General features: G+C 38.8%; 1 protein-coding gene across 1 annotated transcript; it reads left to right on the top strand.

The window, feature by feature from the left end:
- The first annotated feature begins 1,172 nt into the window (after positions 1–1,172).
- LOC117561640 (complement C3-like) lies at positions 1,173–24,973 on the top strand. Its single transcript, XM_034239174.1, has 43 exons — positions 1,173–1,329; positions 2,189–2,384; positions 2,508–2,670; positions 5,841–5,935; positions 6,222–6,310; positions 7,105–7,187; positions 7,292–7,379; positions 7,560–7,662; positions 7,975–8,095; positions 8,338–8,453; positions 9,114–9,254; positions 9,574–9,673; positions 11,766–11,860; positions 11,987–12,178; positions 12,314–12,469; positions 12,624–12,753; positions 13,344–13,412; positions 15,294–15,491; positions 15,592–15,709; positions 15,821–15,909; positions 16,034–16,173; positions 16,815–17,027; positions 17,441–17,504; positions 17,599–17,688; positions 17,869–18,075; positions 18,383–18,458; positions 18,549–18,708; positions 18,832–18,927; positions 19,585–19,735; positions 20,127–20,212; positions 20,531–20,608; positions 20,714–20,869; positions 21,447–21,509; positions 21,658–21,739; positions 21,834–21,882; positions 22,057–22,147; positions 22,434–22,523; positions 22,610–22,712; positions 22,870–22,959; positions 23,563–23,655; positions 23,802–23,885; positions 24,330–24,474; positions 24,702–24,973. The coding sequence occupies exons 1-43, from the start codon at positions 1,253–1,255 to the stop codon at positions 24,841–24,843; spliced, it is 4,968 nt and encodes a 1,655-aa protein (XP_034095065.1). The 5' UTR covers positions 1,173–1,252; the 3' UTR covers positions 24,844–24,973.
- Positions 24,974–25,178: the final 205 nt, after the last annotated feature.

Genomic DNA, 25,178 nt, shown 5'->3' with positions numbered 1-25,178 from the left:
CTCAGTAGAAACCTGGATTGATTGTGTTTTCCAAAGCATCAATCTCTCTGGTATCGGTTTAATAATTAGAGAGAAAGGCCTTCTACGAGATTAGATCTGCTGTTGGTCAGCAAGGACAATTTGTTTTCTGGCATGGCCTTGTTTCATTATTACTAATCAAACAACTGTGTTTGTTTCCAAGTAGTAGGACTCCTGACATCCAGAACAAAGACACGCCATGGCTCTGTGGTATGTGTATGGGGCTTATGAATGGAAGCCTGAAGACTTAATGTCAAATTCTAGAGAGATAAGCTTACTCTACAGTTGTAGACAGAGTCATTTACTTTTCTTACTTTCCTGTTAGGTGTAAACTCATAAGAGATGTGAGACCAAACAATGGTGTCTAACCTTTTAAAGGTGCCAAAACAACAATTTAAGCCAGCTTTGAACTTTTGATATAAATCTGGCCAACTGATAAATGTCAAATGAAAACATTTAGCCTTTTAATTAATGTCTTGTTTTATTATCAGTATACGTAACCGGACGATTTCTTCTCATTGCCAGCCTGAATGTTCCTTATGCCTTACCCTAAACCTTAACCTGTACAATGGCATCCTTCTTTTAGTATATAACTCATTCTTGAATTGTTATTTATTTCAATATAGTTTCAAAATCCATTCAATCACAAATAAACTGAGCCATAAAATGATTTGAATATCTGAAAGAAATTGTACAGTTATAACATTCCCAGAATAAAATAAAGATTCATAGACTAACAGTTTTTTTATTCAGACTTTCAAATGTGAAAATTCCCCACTGTTGAAACTTCAAAAATCCCTGCCAAGTGTTACTCAACAGTTTGTACCTTAGGACTTAGTGTGCATGTTTAATATTATTGATTATGTGCAGGTTCAGAATAATAATGAAACATTAGTAACATTTCCCAAACAAGAAAAGAAGAACCATTGTCACATTTAAAAACAACATAAATGCAGATAGTTATTTGGCAGTAATTTTGAACTTGTCATTCAACTTTATGTTCCAAAGTTAATCAAACATGTTAACCCCTTATTGATTTTCTACTGTTTCTACTATCAAAGTGGACCTCATGTTTATCAGTTTCTCAACTGCTGCTGGGAAATGGCGTGTATGTGGTTGTGTTGCTACATATGTAAAGAAAGACTACGTGAGGTGAGGTGGGGCAGTGAGAGTATAAAAGGAGGGTTCTGCACAGCGACACTTCACTGACAGCGGATCAGGATCAGGTAGGAGGATGAGGAAGACTCTGCTGTGGCTGCTGGCCTCTCTGGCCTTCGTCTCCCTGACTTCTCTAGCTGATGGAGCTCCATTGTAAGTAGACATTTCGTACCGTTACCCACTCCAGCTCTGCTTGAACCATTTCTCTGAAAACAAAGATATATATTTTTTTGTTTTTGGTCATATTCCTGGTATACACGTTGCTATTGGTTAAATTGTAATGGGATCAATTATTGGTGGTCGCAACATTCATATTATTCAAAAAGCTTTTGGATTTACCTTAACTTGTGTCTTTCATAATGAGGAGCTACAGTCCACTCTGTGTTACAAAATTCAAGGTCATGTGGTGTTTCAAATGATGCCAATAAGTTGGCCTAATGTTAAGAGTTTGCACAACGATGCAAAATGCCAGACAGAGCAAGGGTCTAGACTAGAGTATGATAAAATATTGTGTTGATCCAGTGTTGGATCTTTGTCAATGTAATCAATAGATTACTCATTGTGTGTGCAATCCATGCTGGAGCTCATGATCCTCATCTTTGAAAATAGATGCAGTTTGGGGAATTGAAACCTAAAGTTAAATGTTCTGCTACCCCTTACTGTTCCCTTTAATTATCTTCTTACCAATTGGGTTGATTTATTTGACCACTTTAAGCACATACACACAACTCATGCAGTATCCCATATATTTATTTGTATGCTAACAATTTCCAAAACACATAAACTTTACTATTTGAAACACTTCAAACTCGTCCTGCGAATGGAAATAAACCATGGAGGCATCATTAATTCAAGGTGAGTAGTTAATTTAAAAAAGGTTGTTTTGTGTGTGAATTAATATTTTGAACTCTTTTTTTTCAGTACATCCAAAGCAGCATGTGGTTCTTTCTGCTCGGTCACATCACATTCACATAATGTAATATATATCTTCTTTTCCGCCCCCGCTTTACAGGCAGGTGATGTCTGCCCCCAACTTGTTAAGGGTAGGAACAGCAGAAAACGTTTTTGTGGAGTGTCAAGACTGCACAGGTGCAGACCAAACGGTGCATATCAATGTGATGAACCATCCAACCAAAAACCAAAGGCTGGCAACTGCATCTGTGACGCTTACCAGTACAGATAATTTCCAGGAGCTGGTACAGATAATGGTAAATGATGCGCGATAACTCTGCTGCATGTTCTAAGATGATCTAGTGTTGAATTAAAAAATGCACATAATGTACACACCCTGCTCCTAATGCACTGTTTGTGTTTCTTCATAATGATTTCAGATCCCTACTGGAGACTTCAATAAGGATCCCAGCATTAAGCAGTATGTGTATCTGCAAGCTCAGTTCCCTGACCGACTGCTTGAGAAGGTTGTCCTGGTCTCCTTTCAGTCTGGGTATATCTTTATCCAAACTGACAAGACCATCTACACCCCCAACAGCAGAGGTGAATTCATTATCAATAAATCAAGCAATATTTATTCATAAAGCCCCATATTACAAATTTGAAATGTGGCAAAAGGGGCTGATTAAGAAAATCAGTCCCAATTAATCAGTGAAAAAATAAAAGATATGACTTAAAGGTCACCAATAAGGCAAAATCCACTATTTCATGTATTTTATACTTTAATATGTGTAATATGTTTAATATGTGTAATATGTGTATTTAACCTCTGTGTTAAGAGTTTCAGGAAAAAAATATCTTATCTTTCTCTTTTTGTCCTGGTCCATCTATACTGTATACAAACCAGTCTGAAAATGAGCTGATCAGATTTAGGCCACTTTGTCATGTCACAATGTTTGTTTTGGGTTGTGCAACCATTAGCCAATAACCAACCAAGGTGACACCCGCCCACCTTATCACCTGGATCTCATCCTAGAAGGTTTCCCATTTCTCGAATTTCCCCTCCTCGACTCGTGTCTTAGTCCCGCCCACAGGAGATGTGAGCGGAGGAGTGGAGGAGGGGAACCGAGGAGAGAGGAGGGGAAGCAGCAGGCGGTTAGAGAAATGAGAACTCCTCTCCTCTGAGCGGTCATTTTAAAGAGACGTCCATTAATGATGACAGATGTGTTCATGACGACTTATAGATTTACTTTTAATTCATTGACAGTGCGGTATAATGAGACAATAACAGGCTACAGATGCGGACATATACACACACACTTATTTATATATACAATTTCAGAATCAAACAAGTATGAGAGCACTCTTATAATAACGTAACACGATCAGAGATATATCCTCCCCCCCATATACACACACACACACACTGTACACACACACCTATAGCCTACACTGTACCACGCACACAACTACATCTCCTAAAGCATATAATATTATATCAGGCTAAAGCCGTTGTGTATTTTATTTTATTTTGTGAAGCACTAAATGGTTTTAGAAAAATATCGACTCTTTATTTGTAGATAGGCTATCTACTCAACTAAAGGCATACAAATAAAGAGCGTAATGTAGGCCTGTTATACTGAGTGATATATATTATACACACTGCTCTGCTTTCTCCACGGGCCTCACAGCTGTTCTCTCTGTAAACATCGTGTTGCGATTAAAGCAGTTAATAAAATAATATCCAGGGGATGCTGTTGAGGTTTAGGATGGCAGCTTCTTCTTACGCTGCACTCGGAGAGAAATATTGGAGACGGAGACGATGAACTGTTTAGCCCTTGAGCATGATTTATTCCTCTGCTTCACAGGTGATTCCTTCGCTCAGCCGAGCTAACTTAGAAGAGAACAAACATAGACAGTGTACACGTGCATCAGGTGAACACACCCTCATTTACATGACGCAAGACTAGTCATTACGTAGCACGTAATACTACAGTGCCTCACAGTGGTACAATAACAGTATTACATACAATAACTGAGGACATATGTAAACATTTCCCTCAACAGATGCATGCAGAGCTGTCATTGGCTGAGATAAGTCCGGCCGTGCGTCACGACTCTTTTAAATATCACTGTTGCCGGAAATACATCCACAAAGGATCCGTGGAGGATACATCAATGTTCATTCGGTTATAGCAAGCTCCTCCAGAGAGCCTCCTCGATGGTCGATCCTCGATGTGCATTTAGAGGCCGTTTCTCAATCGCGAGGATGCTGGCTTGGTAGTCGCGTACTTCCAAGTCCAAGTCACTTGTGGCGACTGTGGCTGCGAGGGAGTGCGGTCGTCTTTCAACCAGAAGGTTGTGGGTTCGATCCCAGCCCATGCAGTCAACATGTCGATGTATCCTTGGGCAAGATACTTAACCCTGAGTTGCTCCCGATGGCATGGCCAACGGTGTGTGAATGTGTATGCATGTTAGGTCCTAGAGCAAGTGGTACTGCTCTGTATGAATGGGTGTGAATGGGTGAAAGACATGTAGTATGTAAAGCGCTTTGAGGGGTCTTAAAGACTGCGCTATAGCGCTATATAAGTACAGTCCATTTACCATTTACCATTTACTTCCTTCTGAAACGAAGCCAGTATGCTTCCAAGCCACGGCTACGGAAAACGAAGAAGAATGGAACAGGCAAACAAGTGTGCCACTCTCTCTAACGGTTTCAACATCAACTGAACCGAAAATAAATACCTCACGATGTCTATCTAATTATGAACTTGCTTTACTTTCACGGAACACATTTTTGGTGATAACAAACAAATGTAACAAAGTAACATATTTACCAACACATGTTCTACGCCACTACATACTTACATTTAAATGTGTGCTGCGTCGGTTCAGCCATTCTCCGCAAGGGTTTTTGAAATTGGTCCGTGCGCAAAGCATTGTGGGGATTTTAAGGACGCGAAGTCTACCCATGTGCAGCCTCGAAATTTCCCCCAAACCAAGGACGCGGCCTCGGTGGAATTCCAAGTATGCTGGAGATTGGAACAGTCCTTCGGCGACACTCGATGACGTAGCATCCTTGAAATATTGGCTTGGAAGCCAAAATCCTCGCGATTGAGAAACGGCCAGAGAAATGAGATGTCCTTCAACATGGCGTGCTGAAATCCATTTACGGGTCACTACCGGAGGACCGAGGAGTCGAGGAGTCGGAAATTAGAGAAATGGGAAACCTTCCTCAAGCACCATTGTGTTTGTTTTGCCAAATATCTCGCAGAGGGGCGTGGCCAGCAGAAACTAATTAGCATTTGAAATCATCACTTTTGAAACAGGGCTGAAACAGAGGAGTTTATGGGATGCTACGATGCACGATCTGTTTAGTATTTCGAGCCAAACACTTCAGAGACATGCTTTATATATATCTGAGACCTATAATATATTGTTGGAAAATAATATAATAGGGGACCATTGAAACATAGTAGTGGCAGTGGACCTCAATCAGGAGAACTGCAACAGGTTAATCCACAATCCAAAAGGTGCAACGATTGAATGTGGCTTTCTGCAAGAGGAAAGAGCGCGAAAAATCTGGAGTTGCCAAGTTCTTACCATGCATTTATCGGACATTAGTGCATAAAGATAGAGAGGCAGCGGAAAAGAGAGGCAGTCTAAGCCTATAGCAGCATGACTAGGGGCTGGTCCAAAGTAAGACTGAGCCAGCCCCAACTATAAGCTTTATCAAATAGTAAAGTCTTAAATCCACTCTTTTTCTATGTCAGTTCACTTCAGGATGTTTGCTGTGACACCCCGTATGGAGCCTGTGGAGAGGGATGACGCCAACCAAAATGATGCGTCTCTTGACATTGAGTTTGTGGTAAATAAAAATAAAAAACACAGCCAACATTGTGAGTTGTTGGGTTGTGTTACTTTAGAAACAACTGTCCTATCACTTGCTACCCGTCTAGTGTTTGATTTGCATAAACATAGCCACTTCCTTTAGTGGTAGATAAATACATTTTAGGAGTAACTGGAAACTAAAAAAGTCTCAATAGAGACAATGACCAAGCTCATGGAGACATGCATAAAATAGACTATAGCGTGGATTTACAACATTAACTTGTTTCCGTTAATGTTTTATTTTTTATATTGTTCTTTTTTAGACCCCTGAAGGCATAATTACACCACTTGATCCAGTCTCTTTGAAATCAGGGATCCACTCTGGAGATTTCCAACTCAATGAAATTGTCAGGTTAGTAGTTTATCTTGTTTATGTTGTGTTCTCTATAATGAATTTCCATGTTGCGAATTTAGTGTTTGGAAAATAACTAAACAAAAAGTAATATATTGTATTAAATGTGGAGACACAATGAATTCTCAGTTCACACATCACACCATACTTCCAAGATGATGAATGTAAGTGAAACACACTGGATCAGGACAACATCAACTGAAAATATAGTGTTTGGAGTGTGACTATTTGTTATGTCAACAGAAGAAGTGGAAGTGGAGTTTGACTTTCTTTAGAAATTAGATGAGATTTGATTATAAATATATTTTCAACTTGGTTGGCACAGTAGTCCCTGGGCTCTATAATACCTTACTGCACCTCATCAGCCAATATGCTACTTTAGAACATTCACATCTGAATGTACTAAAGTAGCATATTGGCTTTCTGGTCGAAATGATTAAGGATTTAAATAACAGTCTTCTTGTGGTAATTATATGTTCTCACTCTCAAATAAATAGTTTACCTATTATCTACTTTATCTATAATAATCCAGCCTTTTAATTGTAAATGAACAGATTCAATAGAAATAGGCCAACATTTAATGCCTATGAACTGTACAGTAAAACTAATCAGCGTAAAAAGAAATACAATAAAAGTACTAATACCCTTACTCCCTGCGCTACTAACCTGAAAACTTTACATTTTAGTGTAGGGCATATTTTATTTGTACCTTCACAGAGTATGAGGCCTGATTCCTGTATTACCTCTCTAAATTAGTGTTTAAATGTTGTGTTTGTGTGTGTTTCTATGTTTAGTACCGGAGTGTGGAAGGTCATCACAAAGTTCCACAGCAACCCACAGCAGAGCTTTAGTGCAGAGTTTGAGGTCAAAGAATATGGTGAGTCTTCCATTACCTGCACTTTCATTTAAAACCAATATCAAATTACAACATTCACTCGTTTTTTTTACTGGATTGGTAAAACCATAAATATCATTTTTCAGTGCTTCCCAGTTTTGAGGTTAAACTGAATCCTACGAGCCCTTTCTTCTACGTGGACGACCAAGAGCTCACAGTCAACATTAAAGCCATGTAAGAGAAAGTTCTTGCTCTGTGGCTTTAGAGACTGTTTGATTGGTGGATTGATTGTAGGAATGAATACAGGTTGCTGTTTAGAGGTTGGGTTGATGCTCTTGCTCTTTTAGTTTCTTAACCATTTGACCCAAAATGACCCTGTTTTGATTCATAGATTTCCCTCTCTTGTGGATTTAGGTATTTGTTTGGTCAAGAGGTGAATGGGATGGCCTACGTTGTGTTTGGGGTCATACATGATGGTCAAAAGAAGAGCTTTCCAAGTTCTCTTCAGAGAGTGCAGGTGAGCACATTCTACACTTACTGTATTTTACATGTGTTTTGGAAGAGTCTAATACTCACAAAATGTGTAGTATTTCTCCTCTAACTCCCAGATCTGCAGTTATTTCAGTTTCATTTTTATTCACAGATATAATGTATTTAGCGTGTTGAAAATGTAACATAATGACAACGATGGTGGTGACAAAACACAGTCTTCTCATATTGTTTTAATTGAGAGACCTTTAGCAGCAGGACATAAATTGTTGTATTATCCATTGTTCACTGTAACACTATACTACATTTTAAGACACATTTTTGAACTATGTTACATTAGATTGAAAGAGGCGTTGGAGCTGTCACGCTGAAGAGAGAGCACATCACAAGCACCTTCGAAAACATTGAAGAACTGGTGACGAAATCCATATTTGTAGCTGTCAGTGTGCTGACGGAGAACGGTAAGAAAGAGAAGACTATTCCAAAAGAGACGGACAGAGTTGGAAAACATAAATATATAAAGATAGGATATGTTTTTAAAATTTATATTTGAGTGTTGTATGTCTTTTAAAAAAATGGACCTTGAGTCTCTATAATACACCTGATGATGATGTATCCACTTGAAAGTGACCACATTGAAAGATATAATTACATTATAAACAAAATAATCTTTAATCTGTTTTGTTTCTGCTTCTATTAACAGGTGGTGAAATGGTGGAGGCAGAGTTGAGAAATATTCTGATTGTTACATCTCCTTACACCATCCACTTCAAGAAAACTCCCAAATATTTCAAACCAGGAATGTCCTTCGATGTTGCGGTAAAGTACTTTACATTAACTTTAAAAAAATACGATAAAAAACATTATCAAAAGTATGGCTATATCTTTAATGTATTAAATGATTTGCTGAAAAACAGTTACACTTTTTTAAATTATGAAACCTACATTTACTTCTCTCTTATTATATTATTAACACTAACAGATCACATCATTTATCTTTGTCATGGATTTGAATTATGATGTTAAGGCAGATTTTTCAGATTTAGGGAAATATTCCAGAGAAATTAAGAAATGTACCCGTTAAAGTTTGTGTCTCCATAAAGTCATAATACTTAGTGAATATATTGGCAATAAATCTACAAGAGATTGTACAGTGCAATCGGAGAGATACAGTACGTCCATGTTTTTGAGCAGGTCCACGAATCCAGTCTTTGTCAAGTCTGTCACCACCTTCGCCAAGCTGCTAGCGCCACTTCGCCCGGTCCTTCGCCAGCCTCTGCCAGCCGTCCATCGCGATGTCCAGGGCCTTCATGTCACGCTTTACGACATCTTTGAAGCGCAACAGTGGTCGTCCTCTGCCTCTGAAACCAGCGCTCAGCTCGCTATATAAGATGTCTTTTGGCAGGCGGCCGTCTGGCATTCTGCGATGGCAGTAAAACATCTTTCTGATTGTTGAACTCTTTGTGTCTGTGTTGGCAGGTCGAAGTTGTGAATCCTGACAACACTCCGGCACAAGGTGTTGCTGTGGTGGTTGAACCAGGCAACGTGAATGGCTTCACCGCAGACAATGGCATGGCAAGGCTAACCATCAATACAGGGGACCCACAACTGACGATCACTGTAAGTCTCTTAAAAATGAATACAGGCACCACAGGCCGCTTTTCAAATGTAAGCTTTAACCTACAATCAATGAATAATCATTATAAACATTTTTTAATATTCATTTTTTAAGGTGAATTCAAGCAAAGCAGATGCTTTTGCTTCTTTATAGCTCATTGCTTTACTTCCGATTTTTTGCACATTTAATTTACAGCATGTGAAAGGTGAAGTTTATCTTCATCGTAGCCAGGATAAGGATGGAATAGGAAAGACTCAGGAGTTTTCAAGTAATATTTATTTTATCAACCATGTGTATGCTTGTGTGTTTCTTTAATTTCAGGCAAAGACGAATGATCCTCGTATTTCATCGGCAAGACAAGCATCAGCCACCATGAAAGCTCTCCCATATATTACCAAAAGCAACAACTATATCCACATAGGTAAGATACCAGGGGTGGGAATCTTTTTGTATACCACTATTTCATTTTGTATCCTTTGAATCACGGTTTGAGCCTAATTTGGTCCTCAATTCACTGCATAGAGGTCCTAATTTAGGAATAGACTCCAATCCGCCTTATTACGGCGTGAAAGTACAGTAAAGCGTGGATGAAACTATGGATTTTTATATTTGAGGAAATTATTCAAAGTTATGATTTGCAAGACTTTGGACGGTATTGAGCCGTATACCTTTAAAATAATTTGTCTGGAAAACATGCTCTTATTCCTACATTTTTCACTTTTATGTAACAAGTTAATCTAGAACTCTCTTGCTCTAGAATAACCAGTACTCAAGTTGTAAAAAAAAATCAGGGGGGATGGTGGATTTTATCATATGGGGACATCATTTATGCTGATCACCCGCCGAGGGTGGGAGACCAACCAGCATAAAGATAATTATTATACTCCTAAAACAACATGCATGTTATGGATGTTCAGATACTCCTTTCATTGCTCTTGACCAAGGCACCTGAGAATTAGAGTCGGTCCCCGGGCTGCCATGGCACCACTAACATTTAGGGTCAAATGCAGAGGACAATTAGTGCGAAAATCTTTTTTTCACTTGAATTTAAAGGGGGGGAGGGGATACAAAAATGTGGTTATAATGGAAGTCTATGGTACAAATCTTGTAGGTTAACAGTCCCTCATTTATTATTCAGATGGATCAACTGATTATACTAATAATAAAGTCAAAATAGTTTTTAGAATATTGAATTATAGTGTATTTTTTCAAAAAAGCAGTTACTGGTATACGATCAAAACTGGTATCTAAAGGGTTACATTTGTATCGTAATTAATTAAATCATTATGTAAATTAAACACTTCATGAAAAAGTTGAGGATTTTTTTTTTTTAAATTATTGATCCGTCATCATTTTATTGCAGTTCAAATACAAATATTTTATGTTAACATTCCCAATGTTACTTTTTTTAACAGGGCATTAAGTGCACATTGAAATTGTTTACAAAATATGAAAATATATTAAAAGATTATACAGATAATACAAAATAGATCCAATGTTGTCAATGGCTGCCTACTCCACTCTCCCCATCACATAGAAGTTTCCAAAGATTTTCATAATCATGCTTTTTGGTCTCCATTTTTCCGGCTCTTGCTTTCGGATTGTTAGCTAAGCAATGGCTTTGAAGCCAAGTCTTTACATATACCTCTGGTCTGAACTTGTTCAGTCGAGGGCCCAGCACACTTGATGAAAAGCAAGGCTGACATGCTTTTTACCTCTAGGGAGCTTCTAGTTGTGGTTAAAATGTTCATCTGACTAAACCCACGTTCACACTCAGCTGTGGAGATGACCAGAGTGTTCACTGCTTGAAGGAGGGGTTTCAGCTCTTCTGGTGCTGGTGGTATCATTTCATCAACAGTTTTGAGTCTTACCAGCTAGCTAACACGAGAGAAAAACGTAGCTAAACTTCAAACTAAGTTGATATTGCTGCTTATGTCCATAGATTCCACCTTTGGTGACTAAAGTAGTGAGTAATGACTAAGATTACTGACTCTAGACTTACCTGAAATGTTATTTTTAGTATTTTTAAATATGAAGTCCCTCAGATCGCGTTGTCCTCCTGGTCGCTTGGCCATTGTGATGACCGTTACCTGCGCTTCTGGCATCGATCAAACAGGCGCATCACGGCGCTCTGGCGCCCTCTAGGGCACTCGCATAGTATAGCGTCAGTGACTTGGTAAAAATGTCATTGCGTGTGTGCGTGCTCCGCTCCCTCGCCCACAGTATTTTACTCAAAATGCGCAAAATTAATGTTGAAATAGCGCCACGTTCATTGATAAAATTACATAAGGGATGGAAAGGGGGAATGGCAGTTTTAGAAGGGGGATGATTTTGACCGTTTTTATTTCAGGGGGGATGCCATCCCCCCTCATCCCCCCTCAACTCGAGTACTGAGAATAACTGTCCATCAGAAGCAATGTAAAATATCATTGTTTTATGGGGAGAAAATATACTACAAGGCTCTACTTTAGAAATACTTGAGATGCTGCAATCACAACATGTCATATTTGCAGGTGTGGATGCAGCTGAAGTAGAATTAGGAAATAACCTGAAAATCAACCTCAACCTCAACAGGCAGGAAAGTCATCACAATGACATCACATATCTGGTGAGAGATGTTTTAAATATGTGCATGTGTGCTTATACTACCCTTTTTGTTGCATCCATCAATTTGTATAGTGCAGTATACGCTCATGTGCATTAAGTGCTGATATGTAAGTCTGTGTCCCTATAGATCATGAGCAGAGGTCAGCTGGTGCAAGGTAGCCGATACAAGACAAGTGGTCAAGTACTGATCTCCCTGATAGTTCCCATTACCAAAGACATGCTGCCATCGTTCCGCATCATAGCATATTACCACACAAATGGGAATGAAGTGGTATCCGACTCTGTTTGGGTGGATGTAAAAGACTCCTGCATGGGCTCGGTGAGACGCGCAATACAAAACACACACAAACTGATTTATTTATTACTGTATTCACCTGACATTTTTTAATGTAAGCAACTGGTTCAACAAATCCAAACTGTATGTGTGATTAATTGACCTCATCTTCACATTTAGCTGAAGCTGGAACCATCGAGAGCCGCTCCATCCTACGAGCCTCGCAAGATGTTTGGTCTGAAGGTTACAGGAGACCCAGGAGCCATAGTGGGACTGGTGGCAGTGGACAAAGGCGTCTATGTCCTTAACAACAAGCACCGCCTCACACAGAAAAAGGCAATTTATCTATATCATATTTTTCTTGCATTCATTGCATGAATACATTTCTAATGACATATCAGAACTTTAATGTGAGTTTCGAGATATGTCTACGTCTTGCCTTTAAGTCTTGTTTATTCATTTGTGTGTGAATGACTTTCACTATGCTCAGGTGTGGGACATTGTAGAGAAGTACGACACAGGTTGTACACCAGGTGGAGGGAAGGACGGTATGAGTGTGTTCTACGACGCTGGGCTGTTGTTTGAGTCTAACACGGCTTCTGGGACTCCCTACAGACAAGGTGACACTACTTTACTCTCCCCTTCCCTGAACATAGTTTTAAAAAGTGAGCACATACACCTTTATTCATCACCATCAGTCAAGTGGTTCTTTAGAAGTGAGCATATTATGTTCAGTAAAATAACTGCATCCTAAAGGGTCTTTTTCTGGCTCCCCTTTATGGTCACGCAGATTGTTTTGGTGTTTCTTAAATGGTTCGTTGCTGTTTGGATATTTTGTAAATATTTGCCTCCTATAGAAAAATATTGAATGCTAGAAAAATGCTAGAAAAACATGGAATCGAAAAGCTGAAATGGTCAGATACTCCCATATCTGGGTATTTATTCGTAGGAAATGTGACTTTGGTTCAATGTACCCTTTGAGGCATTTCCAACTTTGCATTGACCATCGTGACTGGCCAAGGAGCTGAATTGTTCTTATTATAAGGCGGTTTTAAAAACCAGCTTTATAAAAAAAAAAACCTGTTCACGTGTACCAGAGAAATCACCTCACTCTGATTGTAAAAGTTCCACATCAATTATATAATGCTAAAGGTAGGTTGAATATTGTTGAGTTCTGTAAAATATTTTGTCTCTGTTGCTATTTTTCCAGAATTGAAATGTCCGGTACCGAGCAGGAGGAAACGACACACTACAATCATGGATGTCAGAACCAGCTTACGTAAGAACCATAACTCTATACAAAGCAATAACCTCATTTCCTGTTATCTTCTGTCTGAAAACATTCAGGTCTTAAAAGGAAAACCAACGCATAATTGCCTTAAACCTACATCTCATAGACAACATGGGCATAGTTGCCATAATTAACAGATGGCAACTGCCAAAATGCCAGACCTTAGCTTTAAAGTTGTAGTTAACAAGCTGATGGCCGACATCACGGTAACTACATCTACTTCTTATATACGGGCTATGCTTCCGTCACACAGTTCATGTTTAGGGTTCTTTAAGGACTCGAATACACATCAGATACATCAATGTGTCCTCCTCCTCCTCCTCCTCCTCCTCCTCCTCCTCCTCCTCCTCCTCCTCCTCCTCCTCCTCCTCCTCCTCCTCCTCCTCCTCCTCCTCCTCCTCCTCCTCCTCCTCCTCCTCCTCCTCAGGAGGGAAGGCTCAGGTAGAGTCCCACGAGAAGCCCCCTTTGTAGATGTGGAGAGCAATGGATGGTGGTGTGGAGCTCAGGCTTGAGTCCAGGTCTAGTGACCGCGGTGGATGAAGGCTTGAAACAGGGAGTACAGACAACAACTGGGAGGGGTCAGATGGCAGAGAGAGAAGCAGAGTGTAGCAGTTCAGGCTCTCCACATGTTTGTAGATGGTCTGGTTTCAGATTATTTTTCCATGCCATGCTAGAGCAGTGTTTCTCAAACCTTTTCATATCAAGGACCACTTAACCAATAAAAAAACACTCACGGACCACCTAACTCTCCAAATATCCCAAAACAATAGGTCTGCTTACCACTCCAACAGTATATAACAAATTACAGCCTAATAATGACAGCTTGACCTTCTCTATATCGCCTCGTTCACACATGAAATCAACAATACAAATACAACTACAGATTATATTAGCATTTCGTTCAAATGCGATTCAAAATGCTCATAGGTTTTACACCTCTTATGAAATGTAGACTACATTTATGACGGAGTTTATGTCCAACAGACTCACAGATCGTTGGCTACTGAGAGATATGCAAAATACACCGCATGTAGTACGACACAAACCTCCGCTGTGGATTTTCAGAACAAAATACAGTAAAACTATGGTCGCAGGCCCAAGTTTAACTCTCTGAGGTCTAAGCCATTTTTTCACATGTTAGGCTCGCCTGGGCTTTTTAAAAAATGCTATTAAAACATGAACCTTGGTGACCATCGGGCTGGCCTGCATGGTCTGCCTACAAAACAAAAATAAAAAAACTTTATGCAGCCCCAACAACAGCCTCTGATCAGCAACAGACTTCATTCAATGCTCATTGGATGCATATATTGTATATATAATCTCTATCTAACTCCTAAAACATCTAAATATATTTCCAGCATGGATAAATGTTCATAAAAGACATCCATTGTTTGTTTTAAACGCTTCTTGAAATCTAAAAAAAAAGCACATCGTTTTTCTAGAACAGATTACAAATCGCCTGAAAATGGTACAAACAAGTGGTAACATGTGAAAGTTAAGCTCGCTCCATTGCGGAGATATTCCCGCGAGAGTGTGGAAAACATACATTAATTAAGTTATTTCAAAAGTGACATTTTACCAATTTTACCAATATACTCAAAGTGTGGTCCGCGCTCGGCGGACCACACTTTGAGAAACACTGTGCTAGAGTATGTATTGTGGAAAGTCAAAAGGGAAAACTCTTTTTACTTTATTTTTCATTTAGTTAATAGGTCAATGTGTTCCTTCACACTGCGTATATTGTCCATGCTTAAGATTTATTTTTTCCTTATTCTTAAAAAACAAAAAAACAATGTTTTGTTTCAAGTTTACACTTCCTGCACACATCTTTATCTCTCTGTCTCTTCTTCAAAACCCTTTTTTTTATAGTGAGTAACTATAAAGAAAAACTGCAACGTGACTGTTGTTTGGATGGCATGAGGGACACCCTCCTCTCTTACACCTGTGAAAGGCGTGCAGAGTACATTGTTGATGGTGAAGCCTGTGCAGCAGCCTTCCTGCACTGCTGCAGGGACATGGAAAACCAGCAAGCTGACAGCAAGGTGGAGAGCCTTCAACTGGCTCGCAGTAAGAGACCGGGACAAGGGATGGGCTGAAGCCCTGGGTGATCATTTTTTGCCATAGTAGTAACAAAACATTCTGAATGAAAATATGTTTGACACTCTAGGTGAGGAGGATGACAGCAGTTACAGTGACAGCACTGAAATTCTTACTCGCACCAAGTTCCCTGAAAGTTGGCTGTGGTCAGATATCACGCTTCCTGCTTGCACTGGAAAAAACCCATGGTAAGTCAACTGACATATATACACACAAAAAACACTAACTTCAATAATGACACCACTAGAATTTAAGTCTACACTTACCTCCCAAAGATTTAACACTATTCTTTGTTTCAGTTATACCACATCAGTGACTAGAAATGTTCCACTGCAAGACTCAATCACCACCTGGCAGTTTACTGGCATTAGTCTGTCAACTACTCACGGTGAGGATTCAGTGACTGAAAGCTGTTTCGTTTAGGAATCTAACCTTGAACTTTTTTCATCCCTTAAATCCTCTCTCTCTCTTTCTCTATGTAATCCCTTTTTATTGTCCCTCTCATCTTAAAGGAATCTGTGTTGGTGATCCATTAGAGGTAATTGTCCGGAAGGAATTCTTCATTGATCTCAGGCTGCCATACTCTGCTGTCCGGGGAGAGCAGCTGGAAATTAAGGCAATCCTGCACAACTACAGCCCCGATCGTGCAACTGTAAGTCTGTGTTACATACAGTAAAAGAGGCAAGAGAACATTTAGACTAAAGGGCAAAATCAAGAATAAATATTTAACTGACTACTGTATCAAAAAAAGATACTACTAGTCCTATAGACTTTTGATACCTGCTCACATACTGGTTGGCCTGCGACTATCGTTTTTCCAACCCAGTTTAGATTTAATGTATTCAATTCAATTCAGTGTTAATTAGAACACCAAGAAGTATTCAAAAATAGCTATTTTCATCAATCTACTTTGAAAAGGATGCTCTATGTAGCGACTGTAGCTGTCAATTCCATATTTCGTGGGATGAAAATGCCACCGGTGACGCTCTGATGCTGCATTAATGCTTCCATCATGCGGTAGTGTGCACCATGTCTGAACTGGGTTGGAAAAACGATGGATGCCTCAGCAGCGGGAAACCTTACTGCATTATTAACAGTGTGCCTTTTATTATTAAGATCAGATTGATCCTGTAAAAAACACTGTATATCATCAATTTGTTAATTAAAATCAGGAATGCATTATCGTTAGATGACATAAAATAAAACTGATTGTAATCCTATTATATCCTCAATAATAGTCTTTATCTTTGAGCAACTTCACAATCTCCAGTCCATCTTTGTCCTGTTCTCAAGGTGCGGGTTGTTCTGATTGAGGAGGATAATGTGTGCAGTTCGGCTTCAAAGCGTGGAAAGTTTCGCCAGGAGGTCACAATGGAAGGTCAAACTACACGATCTGTGCCCTTCATCATCATTCCCATGAAAGACGGAGAATTCCAAATTGAGGTCCAAGCAGCTGTTAAAGATTCGTCGCTTAATGATGGAATTATGAAGATTCTGCGGGTGGTGGTAAGAAAAATACTTTTTCCTACACGATGTGGAATTGTTCTCTTATTGCAGTAAAATGTTCAAGCTGCCATAAAAAAGTACTCATCCGAGGTCTGTTACATTATGGATGGAATATTCTTGTTACTTTTTGTTTCAAGCCACAATGCCGTTTACAAATCCTTTAAAAACCTCAGTTTGAATACAATCGGTTTAATAACGTGACAAAGCTACAGTTACGGGTATGAGAGATATAGTCTGGTAAAGTCAGTTTCGTAGACTGTCATGTTTATGAAATGCATCTCATTGATATATAAATACCTTATTTAAATTATGACCATATTTGACTTTGCTAAACAACAGCAAAGAAAGATTACTCAAAAAGTTATGCAAATAATTGTAATTTCTAATGTTTGTCCTAACTGTTGTTTTTCCAGCCTGAAGGTGTACTAGTAAAAGATCCTAAGATTGTAATTCTAGACCCCACTAATAAAGGTGTAGGTAAGTTACCTTGAAGAATGACATGTGGTTTATCAACTTTATGTTTTTACTTTTTATCTTTTGCTAATTGTTGCTCCACTGTTACTCCCTTTAGATGGTCAACAACAAGAAATTATCACCGCAGGAATTTCCAAGAAAGATTTGGTTCCAAACACACCAACAAGCACACAGATCTCTGTGACAGGTGGGACACAATGCCATGTACAATGGAAACGATTTATACAATTGGTATAAATTGTTATTGTTCTTATTGGGAAATATCTACCTCACTTATCGTTGGGGCACTTTGTTGTTTGCTTAGTGGTTTCTTCTTGTTGATTTATAACGTTTTGTGTTTATTTTCGGTTTGTCTGTTTTCATTCAGGGAGAGAACAAGTTTCTATCCTCGTGGAGAACGCTGTTAGCGGGCATTCAATGGGTTCTCTGATCTACCAGCCCTCTGGCTGTGGAGAGCAGAACATGATCCACATGACTCTACCTCTCATTGCAGCCACATATTTAGACAACACCAAACAGTGGGAAACTGTGGGCTTTCAGAAACGTGATGAAGCCCTCCAACACATCAAGACTGGTAGGCTCACTGATGTATTTTTAGTTCAGATAGCAGAATCTTATTAATGCCACTGTGAGTGTGATTTTAAATTGTCTGACATTGCAGAAGAGGTTTGAAAAATAAAATCAATCCACACCATCCCTGTCCAGCCCTCATTTGGGTTTCCCTTTTTAAAACAAAAGCCTGTGCCAGCAGAATCATTTAAAAGACGCTCTAATGACTGAAAAAGATTCAGGGCTCCTTAAATTGGCTTCTAATCAATAAGATTCAGTAGAGCAATGAATGGCACTTTTTAAAATGGTTGTGTGTATTTGTTTGTGTACAGGCTACCACCGACAGCTTACCTACCGGCAAAATGATGGGTCTTTTGCTGTGTGGACAAAATTCCAAAGTAGCTCCTGGTGAGGAATTCAAACATCCTTGAACTCACACAATGATGTATGTCACGTATGAATAAAACTAAACTATTACACCTTCTTCTCTCCTCTAAGGTTGACGGCCTATGTTGCCAAGGTGTTTTCCATGGCAAACAATCTGGTGGCAATACAAAGCCCACACATCTGTGATGCCATCAAGTTTCTGATTCTCAACGCACAGCAACCTGATGGCTTATTTAGAGAAGTTGGAAGGGTGCTCCATGGAGAGATGATTGTGCGTTCACTGGTTTCATAGAAATCTGTTTTTCATCTATGTGCTACAAAAATAGCTAATAAGTTTGAAAACAATAACATGTTATCGACCCTTATTAAAAAAAAAAATTGTGTGTGTGTCTAGGGTGATGTGCGTGGCACAGATTCAGATGCCTCCATGACGGCCTTCTGCCTCATTGCTATGCAGGAGTCCCGAACGATTTGTGCTGCCAGTGTTGGTGTGAGTAATTTACCTCCATACAATGTTTTCTCTTTTTCCCTCATCTGTTTCATTTATTTATTTACCGTCTCCTCGCAGAGGATGTGCGAAACAAAGCCTTCTGAGGCACTAAACCACTGGGAAGCATCTCACATCTGCAAAGCTGTAAATCTATTTTTTACAGCCAGCCCTGTTGCTGCTCCTGTCCAAGCAGCATGCTCCGGGTCTAAAAAGTGAAGCCAATCCGGATGAGCCTTAAAGCTGCTTCTAATATCCAGCTGGGGGCGACTCCACTGGTTGCAAAATCAAGTCAGATCATATAGAAGTCTAATAGAAAATAAACCAACTTCTCACTTGATTTATTAACAAATTTGTTTCTGGTCGCAATCGCTATATTTTAGTCTTCTTTATTGAAGCATGATGTTCATTTTGTAAATGATGATCTTATTTAGAGTAAAATAGACGATTAATCAGCGTATGCTTTATGGCGTGGCAACCATGGGATTGAATAGTAGCTAAAATAGTGTTATCTGGTTAGGATGTTGTCCATGTTTTAGTTTTAGACTCTCTAATAGTGTGTCTTCAGTTCATGAAAGGTTATTTTTTCCTTTTGGTTGCCTAAAAATGTATATCTGACTGTTCTCGCCTTATTCTCTTTCCTCCCTTACCTTTGTACAGAGTCTACCAGGCAGTATAGACAAAGCGGTGGCTTATCTGGAAAGGCGTCTGCCCAGCCTCACCAACCCATATGCTGTTGCCATGACATCATATGCCATGGCCAATGAAAACAAAATGAACCGCGAGATCCTCTACAAGTTTGCTTCCCCAGGTGCTGTTACTATTCTTAAACATAGAAAACATAGTCTATGTTGTGGTGATTAGATTCAAAAGGATTTCTCATCCACAACTACTAAGAGCCTGACCAACACATTGGTATTATGGGATGATGTTTGCTCAGTAGAGAAATGTCAAATGTTTGAGCTAATTTAGAAACAGTCTGTAAATGACGTAAATAGTCTTCCAGCCGTACTATGTCCTGCTCACAACACTTTTTGAATAACAGATATATTAGTTACAATTATTAAGAGCGAGCACATTTTAATATGTCCCTACGTATTTTAATTATACATTATTTTCTAAGATGAGATATCCTGGATTCATAAGTAAATAGATGTATGTATAGCAAAGTAATAAGGAAGATATTTGTGTGTAATCCTTAGAGTTGACCCACTGGCCGACGCCTAAGGGACGTATCTACACACTGGAGGCTACGGCTTACGCTCTTCTCGCTCTGGTCAAGACCGAGGTGAGCATGTCGCATTTATGTGTGTTCCTTTCATGCTACAAACAACATACAATTTAGTCCTTATCCATGCTACCTTAATATAAAGGTTTGTATTCCATTTTCAATGAAATGTGTCTCTCAGTAATATCACAGCCTTAAAATATAAGTGAAAATGTACCCTTTTAAGTATATTTTTTAGTATATATATATTTTAAGTATTACAATTATTAAGTAACTGATTTGATTGTCTTTTTAATATATTTGTAAGTTTTTTTATAATTCTAATGTGCAGTGAATGACAGAAAAGTTCAACCATGTACCTTCCTTCTGTGAATAAAGGCTTTTGAAGATGCCAGACCTGTTGTGAGATGGTTCAACAAACAGCAGAAAGTTGGCGGAGGCTATGGATCGACTCAGGTAAGAAGAGACTCCTCTCTCCATCTTGATCCCTCCATCCTGTTTTAGATGATCATTTATTTTGTTCTGATCATTTGTTCCCCTACCCACTATTTTTCTCTAAAGGCCACCATGATGGTGTACCAGGCTATATCAGAGTACTGGTCCAGTGCTAAAGAACCAGAATATGATCTGAACGTGGACATTTTGTTGCCGGGCAGGGCAAAGCCTGATAAGTACCACTTCAACAGGGATAACCACTATGCTACAAGGACATCTAAAGTAAGCACAAACACACACACACACACACACACACACACACACACACACACACACACACACACACACACACACACACACACACACACACACACACACACACACACACACACACACACACACACACTCACAAACAGTGGCTCGTTAAGGTGGCAATGTGTGAACAGATTGAAATTATGCATGTGTATATTGTGTGTAGTCTCCTGGAATACAAAAAAGATCTGTAAACTCTTAAAAAAATAAATGAAACTATAAAAGTGATTTGAAAATACAGAAAAAAACTAATTTCAGTTTTATTAAAAAATTAAAAATAATTTACAAATAAAAGAATCACATTTGAAAACCTATATTCCTGACAAATGTATCTTTTGAACTAAATGTATGAATTCTAAAGTCCCTTGAGGATCTCAATTCTTCCATGGAGATTTGCCTGATTTATCAGATTTTTTAGAAGAAGTTTTAAATGTACAGATTGCATATTTACACACTGATTGTTGATTCCGTCACGCAAATAATAAATACTTTAATATCTGCTTATCCTTGACTGTTTGTGTTTGTGTTCATATTTAAACTCTGACAGATCAATGATATAAACCAGAATGTGCAAGTGACTGCCAAGGGTTCAGGAGAAGCAACAGTGACAGTGAGTATAAAATATGTTTATATGTTATATTCTGAGTTTTAATAACAGTTAATAACTGATCCGTCCTTTTTTAAATTAAGATTTGACCTAATACCCTTTTAACCTTGTGAGGACTTATATCAAATATTGCACCTTCTCTGTGTGACAGATGGTGTCGCTGTACTACGCTATACCTAAACAAAAGGAAAGCGATTGTCAGAAGTTTAACCTGTCAGTGCAGCTCATCCCAGGTGATTTAGTGCCTTCTGTGTCTTCTTCGTTTGTTGTACCTTACTCTTGAGAAACAAATTAACTAAATACAAATACAATATTATACTCCTGCAGAAAAAATTGATGAAGATGAGAGGATATACAAGCTGAGGATAGAAGTGTTGTAAGTACAACCAAGGCAACACACTGACACATGGCTTTATTCACAACATTTTCTAACCAGCTATTTACAATATTATTATATTTCACAATCTGTATTAAATATTCTGCTTCTGTTCATTACCCTTTTTCCTATCTTCTTAACACTTTAATTTCATTCAATCTATTCTGTGTACAGGTATAAGGACAAGGAAAGAGATGCAGCAATGTCAATTTTGGATATTGGCTTGCCAACCGGCTTCACCGTTGAAACAAATGACCTGGACTCAGTAAGAACTTTTACAGACACACATTAACCCACAACAAATGCACTAGCTGGTTTTTGTTATAGGAGAAAAAATATGTGTATTATGGTTAGCGATCTGATTGTGTGTGTGTGTGTGTGTGTGTGTGTGTGTGTGTGTGTGTGTGTGTGTGTGTGTGTGTGTGTGTGTGTGTGTGTGTGTGTGTGTGTGTGTGTGTGTGTGTGTGTGGTGTGTGTGTGTGTGTGTGTGTGTGTGTGTGTGTGCGTGTGCGTGTGCGTGTGCGTGTGCGTGTGCGTGTGCGTGTGCGTAGTTGTCCAAAGGACGTTCCCGCACCATTGCAAAATATGAGATGGACAAAGTCCTGTCAGACAGAGGATCAGTCATCATCTACCTGGACAAGGTAAGACGTCGCTGTTTCCTTCCTCCATACTTTTCCTCTCTGCCTTGCTCTTTGTGTATGTATCTCTATCTCACCTTTATCTACAGGTTTCTCACACACGACCAGAAGAAATCATTTTTAGGGTTACTCAGAAGATGAAAGTGGGCGTCTTACAACCAGCGGCTGTATCTGTCTATGAATACTATGAGCGTGAGTCTTAGAGAAACCTCCATGTGTTTTGCTCTCAATATATGTCAGAGAATATAACACTGTCAATAAGCAGCCATTATTATTTGTTCAAGTATTTAATTTATATTTTATAAAGTACTGTAAGACCCTGTTTCAATATCTTTCTCTTTTATTGCAGAAACACATTGTGTGCAGTTCTACCATCCAGAGAGGAAAGGTGGACAGCTACTGCGGCTCTGCAGAGGTGATGAGTGCACATGTGCTGAAGGTAAACGGGTCAAAACCACCTTTATCCATCCACTGTAAAGTTTTATTTGTTCAATTCTAACATAACACAACACTTAAATTGTGCTTTGTACAGGTAAGCTGCAGATCTGAGGTCTGTAAACTGCAGCAGTGTATTATTATACTTTGAAAACAAAGACTCAGAGGCTATACAGCAATGCTAGTAGCTGAGAGTCTTACCTATGTACAGCAGCACATATTCCCCAATCATAGTTGTTGAGATATTTCAGTCTTGACCTAAGTGTGGGAGCCACTAAACGACAGACAAACATTGTCCCCATGAAAGCCATACTGCAAGCATCGAATCAAAATGATATAACCAGGAATTGTCTCTCAGATTTACAACATAAATAAAGGAGTTGTACTCCTTGTGAGAAAAGTACTTAGTTTCACATCTGGTAAAGGAGAATGCTGTAAAATGTAGTTTGCAGTAAATCACCAGATTGAAACACAAGCACCTGAAGTCTAAAAAAACCCTCACAATCTAAATTGTGACGTAAATACAGCTGCCATCATCCATGCTCATGTACTAATATAAACATTTGATCGGATGTGTTATAACTTTATGCTAATTGTGTATTTCCAGAGAACTGCAGTATGCAGAAGAAGGAGGAAATCAACAATGGTCAGCGCACAGCTAAGGCTTGTGAGAGTACACAAACCAGCAAAATAGATTTTGGTAAGAGAGCATAAATGGATTGAATTTACTCAATTACTTGTATACGCCAACAATGTATGTGTTTGATTGTGTGTGTCTAAGAGGTTGGGAGAACAAGTGAGCAATGAAACAGATGAGCAAACAATCTACAATGTGTCTGTCCTCAGTGTACAAAGTGAAACTGGAAGGGTTTGAAGATGGTTTGTCCACAGACATTTACACAATGCATGTTCTGGAAGTCATCAAAGAAGGTGGGTGCCGTAAAGGTGTAGGTGACTCAACAGTTGGTTTACCTCCTTTTTACATTTTGTGTGCACATTTAATCTCCTGTCAGACAATAAAATACAACTTTTAACATTTTGGTAAATGCATTTATGTCAGGCAGTTCGGTAATTTTCATGTTTCTAGGCAAAATAAGATGTTCGACTCGTTTTCACTTATTAGTGCAGTTAGCAGCTTGTTGGCTGGATAATTATTATACAGTCGTGAGAGTGGGATCAATTTAAATGATCCCATACCCATGCACAAAAACCCATACAAGGGAAAAGCCCAAAAAGCCTAATAGAGCCTCTTTCACTTTTGGCAAGAGGGCAAATAAGTGTGTTTCCAGAAACGTTTGTTCCTTTCAGAATGATTCCACTGGAAATGTGTAATAATAAAGTACTTTTCTTTGTTCTTCTAATTTTAAATTACAGGAACATTTGATGTGGGTCCCCTGAATAAACTTCGCATATTCCTCAGTTATCCGCACTGCAGGGCGTCTTTAGATTTGGTTCAGGGCAAAACGTACCTTATCATGGGAACATCAGGTGATATTCACAGAGATGATGCACATCAAACGTAAGTTTGTTTGAATCTGATTGTGTGGTGTGGGAATTTAAGATCTTTCTGTTTCATTACTTTTTATACTAAATCAAGTCAATATTTGTTGTACTCATTTACTTTTGCCATTGATAGAGTAATAAAGTATCTAGAAGTAGGAAGGAGGCTTTCTTGTGTTATGTTTGAATGTTACAGATAGCTGTTCACATGAAGACCTAACGTGTTTTTCACTCTGCTCTCCTTAGGTATCAGTACATACTTGGAGAAAGAACCTGGATCGAGTACTGGCCCATAGAGGCTGAGTGTCAAGCTGATGAACACAGACCTACCTGTTTGGGCATGCAGGAGATGGTCCAGCAGTACCAACTCTTTGGATGTCAGCATTAATGGAATTAATTGCTTTTGGAATTGTTTATATTTTGACATTATTCCCATCCTGCACGACTTTCACTGCTATAAGATGTATGGACTTGCAATGTTGCAGTGTATTGATTGAAATTAAATGATCTTAATCTCATTTTCTGTGTTTTATATTAATATTTACTTTTAGTTGACTGTTTTGTTGGTTATAGTAAACTTCGATGAGTTCTAACCGAAGCAATATATTAAATATATATATAATGTTGAGTTCAGGGGATAAATGTATAGGAAGTTTAACAATGTATAAAACCATTTCAAATTGGCTGTGATTCAGAATATTTGAAAGATTATATAGACAATAC

The sequence above is a fragment of the Gymnodraco acuticeps genome, unplaced genomic scaffold (assembly GCF_902827175.1).
Source record: "Gymnodraco acuticeps unplaced genomic scaffold, fGymAcu1.1, whole genome shotgun sequence".
NCBI lineage: Eukaryota > Metazoa > Chordata > Actinopteri > Perciformes > Bathydraconidae > Gymnodraco > Gymnodraco acuticeps.
Note: the sequence above shows the minus strand (reverse complement) of the source record. Positions and strands in the feature narration are given on the sequence as shown.